We start from the raw sequence: 16,529 nt of genomic DNA, 5'->3' as shown, positions 1-16,529 counted from the left end.
TACATGGTGGCAAAGGGGACGTCTGAAAAAGTAGCAATCTTAGAGAAGAAGATTCAAAATGTTACAGCACAGTTATAAGCTGAAGAGGATGTATGCACATCATTACGAGCACAGGGCTTCTGGTACAAAATGTTAACTGATACTGGAATAGCCAATTCCATAATTCATATGGGCCCAAAGGAGGATGGAAACTGGAAGACCACAGGTGTTTGACTTTAGACAGGCTTAATGGTCAACTTTCCCATGTTCCTATTATCCACGAAATAAGCTGTTTACTAGAAACTATGTATTTTTCAGATAACTTAGGAAGATGATGTTGGCAGATGGTAATGGCATTTTGGGGTCACAGACCCACAAGAAGCAGGGAGCTTTGATCGATTATAATAACATTCAGTTTTGGATTGAAATGTGTTATCAACAAGGTGAAGAGGCTGCACTAGTTGGAGTAACTCATGCAATTTTCTTTGCAACAACCCCACCCTGCACACACATACCTAAGTGCCAGAAGGTGACACAGAAGTTGCTGCATTGGTAGAAAAGGTGAAGGATCTCTTTGCTAAAAGTAAACAAGCTTCTGGAGTCATTAATGACTGTGGGGGGGGGGTTCTGTTTTGGCGTATAAGCAACACAACGTCAAACCTGTCTCTTGCCTCTTATCAGTAGCCAACGTGTAAATTTACAAGTTTGTAATCCAGTCTGAATCAGTCAATAGGTACCGTATGAGTAGGCTGCTTGTTGGCTTTTCTGAATTAGCTAGTGATCAGATTCCTGTTTTGGGCACAGTATCACTGCCAACACCAGCTTGCACCTTTGTCAGTAATCTGAACAGACATGCCACAGACTGAATGGACATGATGAACAGTACTGATACATATGGTGAAATCTACACTTAAGTGTCTAGGGCAGTAAACCCAACATACTTACCAGGCATTTTTTTTTTTTTTTTTACTTAAAACCAAAAGTACACTTCTAAGCATTGGCTTTCATTTAACAGGAAAAAAAATTGAGGTCCTCTACCTTTACGAAGCAGCACTTCAGGAGCAATGTAATTAGGGGTCCCAACTAATGAGTGGGCTAAACATCTCTGATGCTGTTTTTTAACTCTTTGCTCCAAGGTCTTCAGCCTGTCTCCACACCTACAGTTGGACACGTCATCCCAAAGATCACTGGGCTCCATGCTGTCCTGTCGGATATGGCTCCCTTTTAAATGGGAAAAGGGATAGAAAGTTTTCCATGAATAGCACTGTTTATAAAACGCACATCAAATAAAGAGAAAAATAATGACTGATTTGCTAGTTTTGCCATCTGGGAATTGCCTTCTCACTAGAGTAAATAATGGGTTTCCTATAAAACCAAAATCCAATATTATTTACATTTTTTAAAACTTCTCCTTTTCCAGGCCAATTTTTCACAATGTGCCCATGTCCCCACCCCACAGTAAGACTTGTAAAGCTCATCCCCACAATGGAGATACCTATGTGTACAAATAATTCTGTGACTACAGCTCAAAACTGGTTCATTCCTGAACAATGGCATTCGTATGAATGTTGGTGCTGGGATACAATCAACTCCGCTGCTTTTGTGGTTAATTCTTTTCATTGTCAGTATAGACCCTTGAACCAATAAACCTGAAAATTTACTGGAATCACAGCAGTCATTTAGGTTGCTGATGGAGAAAGCAAAGGATTCATGCACAAAGAGAGCAGTGTTCAACCTTTTTGGTTGGCAAGCTGGGTGGGCAGTGCCTGGTCAGCTCGCAGGCCAGATCCAGCTGGTGGTCTTGATCCAGCACTTGAGGCAAGTGTGGTGGGGCCCCATCCAGCTGCACAGATGGCAGCCCAGCCCCAATCCAGCTGTAAGGGGGAAGGGACCGTGGTCTGGCCCCAACCCAGCCCCATGGGTGGAGGCTGGGATCATGACCTGTCCTGCATCCAGCCACAGAGGGAAGGTGAATGGCCTGATCCTGTGGAAGGCAGGGGTGTAGCCTGGCCCAAACCTGGCTGCATGGAGGGAAGGGGGCAGAGGGGTGGCCCAGCTTCAGCCTAGCTAGGGCGAGGGACGGGGGAATGGGCTGGACCCTCAGGTTGGGAGGTGGGCCGGGCTGGGCCAGGCCTGGCCTATCTCCAACCCAGCTGCGTGGAGGGAAGAGGGTGGTCCAGCCTTGAGCTGGCTGTGCGGGGGCATGGCCTGGTTCTGATCTGTCATGTGAAGCTTTGGAATTTGGCAGTAGGAAGGGGTGACAGTATTAAATTGCCACTGCTCCCCTGCTGCCAAATTCCCAGGACTGTGGAAAGCCCCATGGGCCAGACACCAAGGCTCTGTAGGCCGCATTTGACCCACAGATTGGAGATCGAGCACCTCTGCACTTAGACAGCAAATTTCATGCGTGAGCTAGCAAGTCAATGACTCATCACTAGTCACTTTTATAGCATATAAAACATGCAATGTTTTTTCAGCTGGCACACTGACAGAAAAACCACTGCCTATCTTCAGAATGAAACGATATCACAGTTGTCAGAACACGCGCACCTAAGACCGTTACCTTTCTGATAGTATTTGGAATTGTGGGTCCACCTGAATCCAGTGCAGAGCCCAAAGTCAGTCAGTTTAATATGTCCATCAAGGTCTATAAGAATGTTGTCAGGTTTGATGTCTCTATGGATAAATCCCATTCTGTGTACACTCTCTATGGCCAAAGTGAGCTCTGCAATATAAAACTTAGCTAGGTGCTCTGGGAAGACTTCCATCCGTATCAAAAGACTCATCATATCCCCGCCGGGGATGTAGTCCATCACAAAGTACAAACTCTCCTTATCTTGAAATGAGTAATAGAGTTTAACCACCCATTCATTGTCTGCCTCAGCGAGTATATCCCTTTCCGCTTTGACGTGAGCCACCTGATTACGATTCAGGACGTCCTTCTTTCTCAAAGTTTTCATGGCATAAAGGGCATGAGTGTCCACCTTGCAGGCAAGACACACCTCCCCAAAAGCGCCGATCCCTAGCGTCTTGATTTTTACAAACATGGACTTGTCCATTTTGGCCCTCTTCAGTCTGTTGTAATTAGATTCCTTTTGGTAGAGAATTTTCCGCATTTGCTCCTGTTCTGCTTCACAAAGACCAGCCTTTATAAGGGGAAAAAACAAAACAGAACAGCCAGTATAATTACATTCATAGTAAGAAACCAATACAACTAACATTTTGAGAGCACATGCTTACATTAAATTAACCATGAATTAGAAGAAGGACATTCAAGTTTTTTGGCCCTGCCTCAGTGTATAGGTGTATTTTTAAAGCACTTGCAAGTTCATTGCCTCCTGGCCTATTATTTAAATCTGGTGTAGATCTCCGATTGGTCTGCTCATGTCACTACAAAGAATTAGCAGACACTCTCCAGAGTGACTGACAGAAAGCATCAGCTTAACAAGATGAGCCTGACAAAGGAAACTGACTGCTCCTTTCTGTTGGATGTGGATCTTGCTCCCGACACGCCTTTGTCACCACGATCCTGGGTTACTGTAATACAATCTACATGAAGCTACACCTACAGATCCATCCAGAAACTTTAAGATAAGCAGCCAAAAGTTGTGCCCCAACATGGCAGCACAGGTTACCAGTGCTCACTTATCTACACTGTCTAGTTATTGGTTTCTGGGTAGGATTTAAGGTTTTGTTTTTGACCTATAAATTCCTGAAGAGGGACGAGATCTCAAGGTATCTGATAAGTCATCTCTCTCCACTTGTCTTCCTAACACAAATGCTATCAGCAGATGCCTCACAGATACCTCAGCTTGATTCCTTCATTATAAAGTGGAAGGGTCTGCTGGCATTGCAGTTTCTGCAAAAGACCTCTTTCTTTTGCCATGCCTATTTTTAAGATTTTTAATTCACTGCTTTTTGGGCACTCCACAATGTTTTATGTTTGGCAGTAAAGAGCAATGAGGATTTACTGACTGGTCAGATGACTGGGAAGCAAAGGATGTGCAACGTGATGGGAGGAAAGAGGATTACTGATGCTTTTATCTCCATCTAAATTCTAGTGCTTTTAAATGTCCTGAAAGCCCAGAACTTTGGATGGGCCACTCTGTGGTGAGAGGCCTGCATAAATCAGTTAAAGGGGAGACAAAAAGAAACCCGTGCAACAGGCAGGATTAACTGCGAAATTTAGGTTAACCAACAGTAACCACCCCCCCAAAAAACAAAAAACCTAGTAAAGCAATACTGTAATTGAAAGTGATGAGAAAACCATAAATAGATATCATGCAAAAGCACCATCTACTGTGTCCATGTGAAATATGTCTGCTGTTTTAGAGTTTCCTGGGTGAATGCAAATGTTGTTGGTACTTCAATCAGGGGCAACAACTAACTCCACAATCAGACTCCTAAATAAGAATGGTCTAGTTTTCTGAGATTCTGAACCCATAACAGCTTCACAGGGAGCCTGAAGCTACTTATATCAATTTGGCCCTGACTAACTTTCATTGAAACCAACAAAGACAATTACTTTGGCCATTTCTTGTTCCAGCTGCAGCCGCCTGTTAATTTTTTGTTGGTAGGTCTTTATGACATTCTCTACATGTTGTTCCATGTAGAACTTGAAGGCAAATGGTGAATAACTCTTAATACGGGATTCTCTTTTTTCTTCATCTTTGCCATTTTTCCGCACTGGCACAGGAGATGTCTGGATCTGCTTTTTATCCTTGCTCGGTTTTTCCATTTTAGCATTCTTGCTGCTTTTGTCATTCCTTTCACCATTTTCCTCAGCTTTACCGCACGCTGAACTGGGAACCCCCCGGAGGGTCTGTTCTACACCCATACACAAGCAGTTGATATCAAACTGCTCAGAGCTACTGGGAAGTAACAAATGCTTAGGATATGGTGGAGGAGGACATCTGGGCTCCTGGCTGCTGTAATCAACCTCTAGTTGGTAGGCATTAGCTCCTCCAACGGGAAGCTGATGTGGTTCAATAATTTCTAAGCCATCCACCGCTGGGGTCTGTGCAGGCAGCCAGCCAGGATGGGAAGGCCCTACCGCAGTTTGAGGTTCAGGTCTCATCACTCTCATGCTCTTCACCGGTTGGAGAATATGAGCAGATGTTACTGCTGTGATGGTGTTTGGAGACGTAATTGAGGCATCAGGTTTGCCTGGGGGAACCTGTCTCATAGATACAGGCACTTGGGGCTGTTGTTGGTGGTTGTTAAAGGAGTTTGATCTGCTTGGCACTGTGGTGTCTGGTCTGAAGGTTACGTGTTGCCGTGGAGATGTTTCTATTCCTGGGCTTTGTAAAGAATCACGGCGTGACGGTGTTGCTGTTTGCCACTGCTGAACTTGAGGATTATTCATGTCATACAGGTCCATGTTTAGGCTATTTCGAGATGGAGTTAATAAGCTCTGTGGTGGACTATCTGAAAAATCATTAGCAAAGGCTGAACCTCTGGCTATCACATGCATTTGATGAGAGGAAGGGCTTGTTTGTTTGTGATGAGAATGTGGTATATACAGACTCGCTGGTGCCTGCTGAAATGCATGACCAGAGTTATTCTGAACAACCGTCCCTTTATTTGGGAGATTTGCATATCCTCCCTCCTGCTGCATTTTGTTTTGGAAAGATGGAGTCCGCTGAATGCCATATCCCATCGGTTCCCCCTGCACCATCATGTGCTGCCTGCTGTAATGTGAGCTGTTTGGGCCATGTGTGATCTGTAGCTGTAGAGCCTGGCTGCCATGATTAGCCCCTGGGTAATTAATCACAGAGGAGTCTATATTTGTAGAGTATGTTTTCTGCTGATGCTGATGGCTTCCAGGAGCACTGTGAGAGCCCACTGCTGAAGGTCTCTGTACAGGAGGGTTCAGGGCTGCAGACTGTGAAGCAGAGATTAAATAGTCCATGTATGGCCTTGGAACATCACTGAGCATGTCTGCACCTTCTGCTCCAAAGCTTGTCCCTTCATAGGTAGCATTGCCAATCTGATGATAGGACGGAAAAGACTCGTTTGATCCTTCAAAACTTGGCCTGCGGGTTACGTTATTTGGCACCATCCCCTTCCCTTTATAAAAAGAATACAGAAGAGGTTAGCAAACAACTCAGGTTGTGGGGGGGAGCAGTTATGTTACTTTACTAATCCATCTGCACATATACAACATTGTCTATAATGTGTATTTTGACAAAAAACCCAAAGTCAAACTAAGTTAGGTGATCTGACCATTTAAAGTGATAGATGCTGCTTTAGTAACTGCTTTAAATACAGGTGATGACTGACAGGCCCACAGCTCTTTTCATGGGAGGAGCCACCAGGAGCTTTAGCAAATCCTGAAAATGAAAGTTCAAATGCCTTACTTATGAAGTCATCAGGTTTGTATTCTAGCCCAGACTTAAAAGCCAGGATGGAATCAAAATCACAAACCACAAAGAGCTGGAAGCTGCCGTTCAGTGGTACTGAACCCGATGTGCACCACTTACAGCTTGTTGATCATTAGTTACTGGGGGTGGGGGTGTCACGTACTACCAGACTTGTACAAAACAAGCTTGCTGCACACACACTAGGCGTCAGTCAGGTGGCAGTGGCCCAAAAGCAGGTATAGCCTGAGGATGAACTGATTCAGCAAAACCACTCAGCATCTCTGCTGGCAGGGTTCACACAAAACAGCAAACTGAAGCTGTTTCCCCACCAGGAATCCTGCCTTCCTCTGGGGTGAATTCCTTAGTTCTGCATGCGGCCTTGTACCTCTTGAAACAGCTTCACTAAATCAGGTCCACCAAGTCCTATTCAGGTTCAACTGAGGAATGTTTGGGTCTCTGAAGGTACCAAGCGTGACATGTTTTGGAAGTGATTTTTGGCCGTTTTCTCCCTTTCACAGTGGTGAAACTTTTGACTGCATGGGCTACACCTGCTTTACGTGGGGAAAACACTTTCTTTCTCTCCCTCCTTCCCTCCATCTGATCCAACAGCTGATGTCAGTCACTTAGTCCTCACTCACTCACTAGAAATGTGCCGTCAATTACAACAGTGTAGTTAAAACCACGTAAAGGTGAAGCATTTCAAAATGGACAGAACAGTATGGAAATCTCTAAACCTCTCATTGTGAGACTCTCAAAGCTTCCAGGAAGGCTTGTATGCCATCTACTCAAATGCAAGGGTCTGCACTAACCTAGCCCAACTCTAATACCAAGATAAATCAAAATATTGCCTAACATGTCACAAAGATACATGCCAGTCACATACCACCTGAGTTTTGCATTTCTCATTATCCTCAAAGTAACCTCAGACCTAGAGCTTAAAAAGTAACTGCTTTGACTAGCTGCCGTAACTATTTGATCCTGGAATTACTATAGTCTTATATTCTGCTTAAATGAGACCAGGATGTGATGCAGGGATCCTGGCTGTCTCTAAAGAAAATAAAAAATTCTCTGATTAAAAACCCTGCATGTGGGAAGAGTGCGGGAGAGCGTGTGGCTGGCTACAGTAGTTGTGATTGTGTGTGAGGGAGGGTGTGGTTGTGGGGCTTACAGGGGAGGGTTTGTGAGTATGGTGGGATGTCCATGGGAGCTTCCCCACATGCCCCCTTGAGTTGGTCAGCACCCACCCCTTCCCTGCAAAAACCTGGAGCCCATGAGCCCTGCGGTGCCTCACTGCCACCGCCAACAGCGCACAGCCCCAGCCCGTCCCATACCCACTACAGACTCACCCTAGCAGGTGCGGACCAGCTGGAACCTGCGCTACAGCCCTGACCCCAGCCAACCCAGCGCCTGCTCTGCACCACCCACCTGTGGCGCATCCTGCTGCCCCGGGCATGCAACAGGGCTGGGGCGGCTCCACAGCTGGACTTCTAGACAGACCAAGCAGCAGCAGCTTCTTCCATCAGCTGCTGCTACTGGCTCCAGCCCCGCAGTACTGGTGGGGACTCACACCACTCCTCTGTACTGCCCCTGCTGTCCCATAGGGCAGCTCGGATGCAGTGGTGATAGTGGTGGAGCCACAGGGCAGCCCAGTTGCAGGCTCTAGGTGGCTGTAGCAGGAAGCACTGGGCAGCGGAGGGGAAGGGCTACTTTCCCCCCTGCGCTGAGCAACAGTTTCTGCCTGGCCGGCACTGCTGCCCCTGGTTAGCATGAGCAGGTAAGTCCAAAGCAGGCACGAGGTAAGCCAGGTCGGGGCTGTGCAGTGCGGGTCCCCATCAGTACTGTGGGGCTGGGGCCAGCAGTGGCACATGGAAGAAGCCTAGAAAGGCAGTCCAGCTGCAGAGCCACCAGCCGCAGACTTGGGCAGTCTTATGTGTGCCCAAGGGGCAGCAGGATGCGTGACAGCTGGACAGCGTCTGGGCCAGCCAGGACCGAGGGACCCACCATAGGCTGGACAAAGCCCTCCCTGGGCTGGATCTGGCCTGTGGACCATATTTTGCCCACCCCTGCTCTACCCCCTGGCCCTGCTGGTGCCCCTTGCTCCTGACCTGCTGCCCCCGGCCTCCCAGTGTGTGGGGAAGGGGGTATGTTTTCAGAGTAGAGGATGGGTATATGGGGATGAGGCAGGTGTGGGCATAGGCAACAAAATAGGCCATGTGTCAGGGGGGCGTCCTTCCCAGGTTTCTGTGCCCACAGTGGAGCACAAGGCTGCAGCTGAACTGGACTGGCACCAAGCAGAAGCTGCCTCTGCATCCCAGTGAGCAGATCCTGGTGCAGGAGGAAGCACCACGCTACCATGGCCACCAAGGTGAGGCAGTGCCATGGAGTTGTGCCCCTCTGATGCTGCTGGGCTACAGAGGATGTTTAACCCTGGCCGCCATGGCAATGTGGCACTATCAGCAGTGGTGCCGGCAGCACTGATCCTCCCTGCCCACTCTGCCCTACCATACTGGGTCCTACCCACTGGGCTGCAGAGGTGGCTCCTGCAGGGTGTCAGTACAGCTAGGCTGCAGTTCTGTGCCCCACTGTGGCAAAAGAAATATGGGGGGGACATGTCCCCCCATGCCTCCCCCTACATGTCACCTATGCCTCTCCACCCCCTCCCGCTACCTGTGTGCACATACATGTGGGTGCCCTGCCTCTGATCACCCTCCTCCCGCTCCCCCAGCCCCTTGCAGGCTGGAACTCTGCCAGCCTGCAAAGGGAAACCCTGAGTTTTTCTTTTTTAAAGGGGAAAATCCATTATTTTCCCCTTTAAAGAAGAAAAACTTTGTTTTTCCATAGGAAACAGAAAACCCAGATCCTTGGTGATCAGAAGAAAAAGAAAATGACACCAACTGGATAATTAAAACCTTTGTGCAAAAAAGATTTCAAGAAATAGGGACCAAAAGATGCGACTTAAATTATCAAAGAAAATAGCTGCATTTAGAGTAAAGGATTTTAATATATTTGAAAGGTAAAACAGAGCCCCTTCTAGCAAAGGGGGCAAACCACAGATGAACACTTCTGTAAAAATTATTTTAAAAGCCTTCCTAGCACTCAGCTGAGGGTCCATTTCTGCATGCCTTATACCTCAGTCCAAAAAAAGGGGATTAGCAGTTGCAAGTCTATCTGCCAGATTATCTCCTTTTGGGAAGGGGCCCTGGAAAAAGAAGCCCCTCTGAGCTCCCCAACAGAAAGCACAAGATTTGCAGATAAAATAGCCAAACTATTCCAACAAGAAGCAGAATGTGGTCTCTTCAGTCATAATAGTTACCCCTTCTTCTCCCACTCCCTAGGAACAGCTACCAGAGACTACGCTCTAAGCAACTATGATTGCATCTGGGCCTTTCAGTAATAGAAGTGGCTTTGAAGTAGATAAAAACCAGGTTAGGTTTGTCTAGGTGGGGTTCTTTCCTCTTCCCAGGCACTTCTCTCCATTACCTGGCCAGCCCAATCTTACCTCCCCTCCCCAGCACACACCTGGACTTGCACAGTGCTTTCTGTAGGATCTGGAAGAAGACAAGGATAAACAATGTAGAGGCAGCTGTGCAGGAAGTGTGAATGTTTCTGCATAAAGCTAAACTGATATAAGTGCTCTGTGGGTCTGCACCACTGTCCCCAGACTCCTTTTGAATGGATTTTTAGGTATGTGTGTTCTGATATAGACAAGTCCTTAGAAGGTTATATGTTACCTTTAGCACATGACAACCTTCACGCTGGGCAGAACACTACTTAGAGCTTTACTCCCATGCAAGACATTTCAGAAGAGACACTGCATCAGCTTTAAGCATTCAAAGGGGTAGATCGGACAGCTAATCTTCACTGCTGACCATCTAAACTACAGTCTCCAAATAGTGTGCTCCTAAATGGCCTCCCATGCCTTCTTACGTGTCAACTCATGATGAAACGGGTTGAAAAAATTCTGCAGTAGAGTCAAAACTGAAGGCTCAAAGCTAGCCTCAAACATAGTATCAAAACAGACAACAGCAGCCACAGCAACAGCAACTACACATCCGGGTACCCATTTTCATATTTTGTTAATTAGAAGAGTATTTAAATAAAATACATAAAACTGCTGCAGGATTTCTGGTTTGCAGCGTAACTATTGTGGAACACAAGGGTCCTGCTGTATAATTTGTATTCATCCTATTGTGAGGCATCCAGGGTCTTGCCCCACAAATCCTCGTAAGGATCAACACCTATAGTACAAGGGCTGAAGCACATTAACAAGATGGAATGAGAAGCTTGTGCTAGTTACCACTGTCAAGACTGTGGTTATGGTGCGACTAAAATAATCCTGTCCACTGCCACTGAACCTAAATCTTCCCACAAGCAACAAATTCACTTCCGAAATAAATTTAATGGAAGAGGACTGTAAGGCAAAAGAATCTTATGCTTACCTGGCGAGGTCTGCTTAATCACACGCACAATCTGCTCATTCCTGGGATCCAGGTAGCCCATTTTACTGATGTATTCCAGAGCTGCTTCAATGCTCCTGCTGCCTGTCTGCTTCAGTGCTCGTACAGCCATCTCCTAAATAAAATTAAGAACAAAGCAGAGTTAAAGCATGCTTTCAGACAGAGTCCAAGAATTACACTTGGGGTAGGCAACAACAAGCCTTTTTATATTGAAAGCAACATTTTTTAATTCACACGAGATCAAAGCTGCCTGGAGCCAATTGGACATATGTGTTCTCAAAATATTTGGGTGTCCTATTTGACTTTCAAAACAACACACACACACACTCAAAATATTTCATAGCAAAGTACTTCATGCTCCATGTACCCTAAATTGGCCCTGTTATATATGTCCCCCCAAAATTGGCCTTGTTATATGATATGCAAAATGACAACTAAAAACTGCAGTAGCTACAGTTTATTAATTATTTTTTCAGTTGCTGCTGCTCTAAATCAGTGTATACTGTAAAAAGACATTTTGAATAATTCAATTGTTGTTATTATTCAAAACAAATGGGACTAGACAACATACAGGAGGAAAATACCTCCTGTAATTGCATGAAAATTCAAGTAATATTGCTCACACTGAGTTCGCAGAGACCAAAAGCCACAATTATTTTTTATTAATTTAGGACAAACATTCCCTATATAAATGTAAAGGGTATTTTTAAAATTACTGTCCCTTGGGAGAACAAAATCCAAGTTGGTGCTCTTTAAAAGATAAGTAATATTTATTTCTAAAGGATAGCTAATATCTCAGCTGTACATTAGCAGTGATCAAAAGAGACAACTACAAATTGAAGATGAATGTCAGTGATGCACACTTTAGAGAGATTTAGTTACAGGGTTCTAATCTCAACTCTGCAACTAAACTAACACATGACTTTGGACAAGTCCTTTCTCTTCTGGTGAGTTAACTTACATATCTTGAAAGTGTATATGTTGTTAACTGAGAGAGGTACAAAAGGCCTAATAAGAGTCTGTAAAGTATCTCTGGCTTCTTTAAATGGAAAATATTTTATTAGATAGCCCTACAGAAGGTAGGGCAGGGTAGCCTCTCCACTCATTAGGAAGACTTAACGCTAGTTCTGTAGGTTTGGGCACTAGGTTCCTTAAAAGGGACTCTTTTAGGATAAGTTTGTGAGTTTTGATGTACTGGAATATAAGCTGTGAAAAGTATGCTTTGCTTTCCTAAACTCTTGTATTAAAAAAAGTCTTCAACCAAATAAAATCTAAAATGGGGACAGACAGATTAATTTGACTAGACATAAAAATGTGTAGAACTTGTTCTTATATTAAAGCAGCAGCTCACAGAAAACTGTATTATAAGAACCCCTAAAAATACCACTCAAATCCGATCTGCAAAAAGCAGCAGTCAGATTTAGGGTAGGAAAAAAAAGATGTAACACTTCTTGTAATTGATCATTTTGTTCCTTATTCTCCCAATTATATTCAAGGGCCGCTATGAAACTTAAAATTTCACAAATATTGTAATAACCCTATCAGAGTAGAGATAGCATTTTATTTGGCAAAACATCCCAGCTCAATGGAAATTAATGTGGGGACCACCCAGTGTCTTCAACCAACTGCATGACTGGAAATTGCCTAGTATAGCATGGGTGTTGCCGTGGTCCAAATTACCACTAACGTGCTAAATGCTGATGTGGAAGTCACAAGACACAACCTAAAAGCTGAAACTGTTTAACAAAGCGTCTAACTTATGTGACTGGATGAAACGAGCCCAGAATCTGGGGCCAGCGTCCCCCTTTCACTACAAGGGCAGCCTTCTCATGGGGTTTACTTTGTGCGTTTTTCTTATGGCTGCTGCATGTGAACATTTCACTTACAATGATGCGTTTAGCCTTGTAAGGCCTCTGAGATACGGCTGCTCTGTCCTCTTTGAAGATAAGGGGAAACTGCTACCAAGATTGCCAAGAGGTGGTGTTATCATGGCTGACCATCACATCTCCCTCTCAAGGCCATTTGGGATGAACAGCCTCAGTGTCCCCTACTTAAGTCTCCCAGAGCGCACGTAGTGAATCTAACATATGCTGACTGTGCTGAATTTGGCACAAAGCAGAGCAGCCAAAAGCACTTTCATTTAAAAACAGCCCTGGTGGTGATGGTACAGCTGACGCCCACTGTTTATGTGACAGACTGGCTAAACCACTTGCCCAGGATGTGAAAACCTGAGGAAGTTTAAATTCCCCATTTCTCACACCCCAGGAGAGTGAACTACCCACCAAGTGATGGTGATAAATGTATCAGTGTTCCCAGGAACAGAGATGGGAATGCAGGTGGTTGGGGCACTCTCTTGGGAGGTGGGATGTGGGTTTGTAACCTCTAAGGCTGAAGGGGGCCCATTACCCAGGACTCAATCTCCCACATGAGTGCCCTCACTCTGGGCTATTATAAAAAGTGGGTTGGCTGTTCACACTTTAAAAAAGCAGCAGGCATCTTTTTATTTCCAAAAGGGACAGCTTGGGAAGGCCGAGGAAGAGCTTTGGGACTATGAATCCCAGCTCACATCGATGCCTAATTCTGATCTGTCAATTGAGACCTAAATTCAGGAGTGGTCAGGACTGCAGATATACCTCTCTCCTTTTAGTTCTGCGGGCTCTAGCAAATCCCATTCTTGCATGCCCAGCTTCTCTTATTCAATGCATAGGACACTTTGGGTCAGAGCTTACTTCACCTATTAGGCACTTCAAGTTTGACCATACTCCACCCTTCTCAACTGCCTGGAAACTTATTAATACAAAAGGTGGGTGGGTCCCCTTCTTCCTTGCTGCTTTCCTGTAACACAGCCTTAATGCTAAGATGACACCATGTTACAAAAATACATGCTTTAATGGATTTTCAGGGACTCAAACAGGGTAGGATAGTATCTCATTTAGGTCTTAATAGCTGGAGTAGGATCTAGTCCTTCATGTTTAGCTTGAGTTTATGAACTGCACTCCTGGAGCCAGACAGTTAAAATTTAGGCCTGGGGAGGGTTAGCATTAGCACCATCTCTGCCAAAGTGACTTGTGTTAGTTCTTAATGTTTTCTCATTTAATGGCCATTCTCAAGGTCTCGACATCACTCTCGTTAACCCACCCATTGAGGACCCAATTTGTCTATTTTGTGAACATGTTGTGAGCCCGTGTTATGAGCATGTGTCACAGGGAGCTCCTGGGCCACAGAGTTTAGTTTCTTGTGGCTTCAGGCAACTAACTACCTAATAAGCATCTGCCCAAAGAGGCTCCTACAAGAGCATCCATTCTGGCTTATCCTACAAACACAATGCACCCGATCCAAAAATCCTACAGTGGGTCATGAAGAATAGCAGGAGGGGAAGGGAACCACCCTTATCCTTGCAGGGCTGCCAACTCAGCAAACACTAAAGCTGGACAAGCAGAAACCCATGTGGTCTCCCTCATAGACCACAGATACATGGTTGGCTTTCAGGTACCCTAACATTCATGGCTAACTTTCGTCTCATTTGTCACAAGGAAAAACGTCTCGCACTCAAATAAACTGTAAGTACATGTAACTTGATGGTTGCTCAGTTACTTTAACAACAGACAATCTTCTCAACTGACATTCATTCACATGAAGCAAAAAGTTGAATGCCTGTCTTTGGCATTTTTGTTTTGCTGAGCATAGTTTCCTCCCTGCTCCCCAAAATGCAATATTTTCTCCATTACTCATAGGCTCTACTTGGGGAATAGCTGTAGCAAATCTGAATATTCTTCTTTCAATTTATGACTCATAATTTATAGACAGGCAGTAGTTGGGTTCAGGTTTCCTATAGCTAAAATATTTCACTGGCATCAACATATTACTAAGGATAACTTTAAATCAGTAAGAAAATATGCGTGAGGAAAAGAATTTCCCACAAGTTGGGCTTTTTTTCTGCTCAAGCGTTTCTCAAGCGTTAGTAAATTCATATCCTTGTGTTTCCGCATTCTTGTCATCTATGGACTCCAGTTTTACAGTTCAATTCTATTCTGAGGACTAATTCTTCAGAATTAGTATTGTGTGAGCTTTAGCTGTTCAAACTACAACCATTTACACCAATCATACACAATAACCAGATTTTTGGGGAGGCTAATGTTGGCTTTCAGTGGGGCTCCACAGAATAACTTCTTAGTATTTGTTAAACAAGTCTGTTGACAATGCACAAAAAGGAAGAGAACCCAGTTCATCTCCTTTCAGGAAGGCTGATCTGCAGGACTTAGAAAAAAATATTCCATTCCTAACTTCTTTTTCTCACTGACTTTCTTCTCCACGAATGGAGTGGACTAGTGAAGCTGACTTTGGCTACAGCCTTCCAATACTGGAGTTACCCTTTGTACTTCTCTCTTCATTCCCCCAATCAAAATTAGGAAGATGAAAGGCAGAGGTCCAATACAAACTACATGTTTCACCTCCCTGATAAGGTATATTAGTTGGAGTCATTTTTAATCTCATGCAACATTAACATTTCAACCAACCTGATTTGAAAGTTGAACCTTTCAGCCATTGACTGCAAGGGAGACTAATAAGAAAGCTAGAGCTTGGGACCACCGGTCTGGTGACAAAGGGCAAAACCAGGAAGGACTTTCATTTCCCACCTTCTAGTAAGATCCTCTCACCCTTACTTCCTCCAAAGTCTCAAATGATGAAAAACAAACTGGAACTTACTATGGTACTTTCACAAACTAGGAAACTGGGATGTGGTTGAGATTTTTACCCCAAGGCACTTGTCAGGCCACAGAGCACATCCAGCCCCAGTCACAGTATGCGTGCTGATCAAGAGCCTCTTGTCTCTGGCCGCTGCCACTCCTGACACTGTAGAGAGCTGGGACTTCAGGAAAATAATGAAGCAGACCCTCAATGCAGGTACAGTAGGGCAGTCCCATCAGCATCAGTGGAGCCACACAGATTTACACTTGCCAGGGAGCCATTTCCCCTTGTACTTTAAGGAGTTGTTACACAGTTACCTGGTCTTCAGGTAAGTACTTTCAGACACAGAAAAAACAGAAGTGAGACAAAAAATAATATCTGTTTAATGCAGTGTCCAATACCAAAACACTCCTGTAGACACAGGACTCGATGCAGCTCCCACTAAGGTCAACAGAAAGATTTCCATTAGCTGCCATGTGAGCAGGATCAGGCCCTCAGCTGCGGATCATTTTCTTTTCCCTCGGCCAAATACTTGAAGTTGCATTATGGTTTGAGGGACTTCACTGCTGACTGTGTTTCTAATAACACTGCAGCCAGCTGTCAGACTTTAATAAGAAACACAAGCTATTGGCAGCGTGCAAGCAAATCACAAGGGAACAGAGCAGCCCCGGCCACACATCATTCTTTGCATTCTATGTATTCTGCCTTGAGAATTCAAGCCAGTCTCAGGGCAGAGCTTTTCGGCATCTTTTCCTTACTGCTAGTGCTGGTTGTGGTTGGAAACCCCCCCACAAATGTTAAAAATGTTCTTTTTAAAATTAATTTTACCTGTTAAAACACTAAGCCAGGAGGGGTAAGTGGTCAGCTGCTCTGCATACCTGTGACATTTGATGCATCTGATGGAAACTCTAATGTACTCAGGCTGCCACAAGGTCACCATCTTATGTACTCAATATCTGGGCTTAAGGAACCTTTGTTGCATTCCATGTTTGCTGATTCACAAAAAGGAACAGGTGTTTGTTTTCTTTCCAGCCTCCACAAC

At 44.9% G+C, this 16,529-nt stretch overlaps 1 protein-coding gene across 2 annotated transcripts in view; it reads right to left on the bottom strand.

The window, feature by feature from the left end:
- The window catches only part of LATS2 (large tumor suppressor kinase 2), an 83,329-nt gene that overhangs the window by 6,437 nt on the left and 60,363 nt on the right, over positions 1–16,529 (bottom strand). For both annotated transcript variants that reach the window (XM_090029100.1, XM_090029090.1), the window contains exons 3-6: positions 10,781–10,913; positions 4,505–6,048; positions 2,543–3,125; positions 1,018–1,200 (exon numbers count right to left, since the gene is read on the bottom strand). In XM_090029100.1, coding sequence (XP_089885226.1) covers positions 1,018–1,200; positions 2,543–3,125; positions 4,505–6,048; positions 10,781–10,913 — 2,443 coding nt within the window. The remainder of the gene's footprint in view (positions 1–1,017; positions 1,201–2,542; positions 3,126–4,504; positions 6,049–10,780; positions 10,914–16,529) is intronic.

The sequence above is a fragment of the Crocodylus siamensis genome, chromosome 1 (genome assembly GCF_052110815.1).
Source record: "Crocodylus siamensis isolate JL-2025a chromosome 1, ASM5211081v1, whole genome shotgun sequence".
NCBI lineage: Eukaryota > Metazoa > Chordata > Crocodylia > Crocodylidae > Crocodylus > Crocodylus siamensis.
The sequence above is the reverse complement of the archived record's forward strand: the minus strand, read 5'-3'. Positions and strand labels throughout refer to the sequence as shown.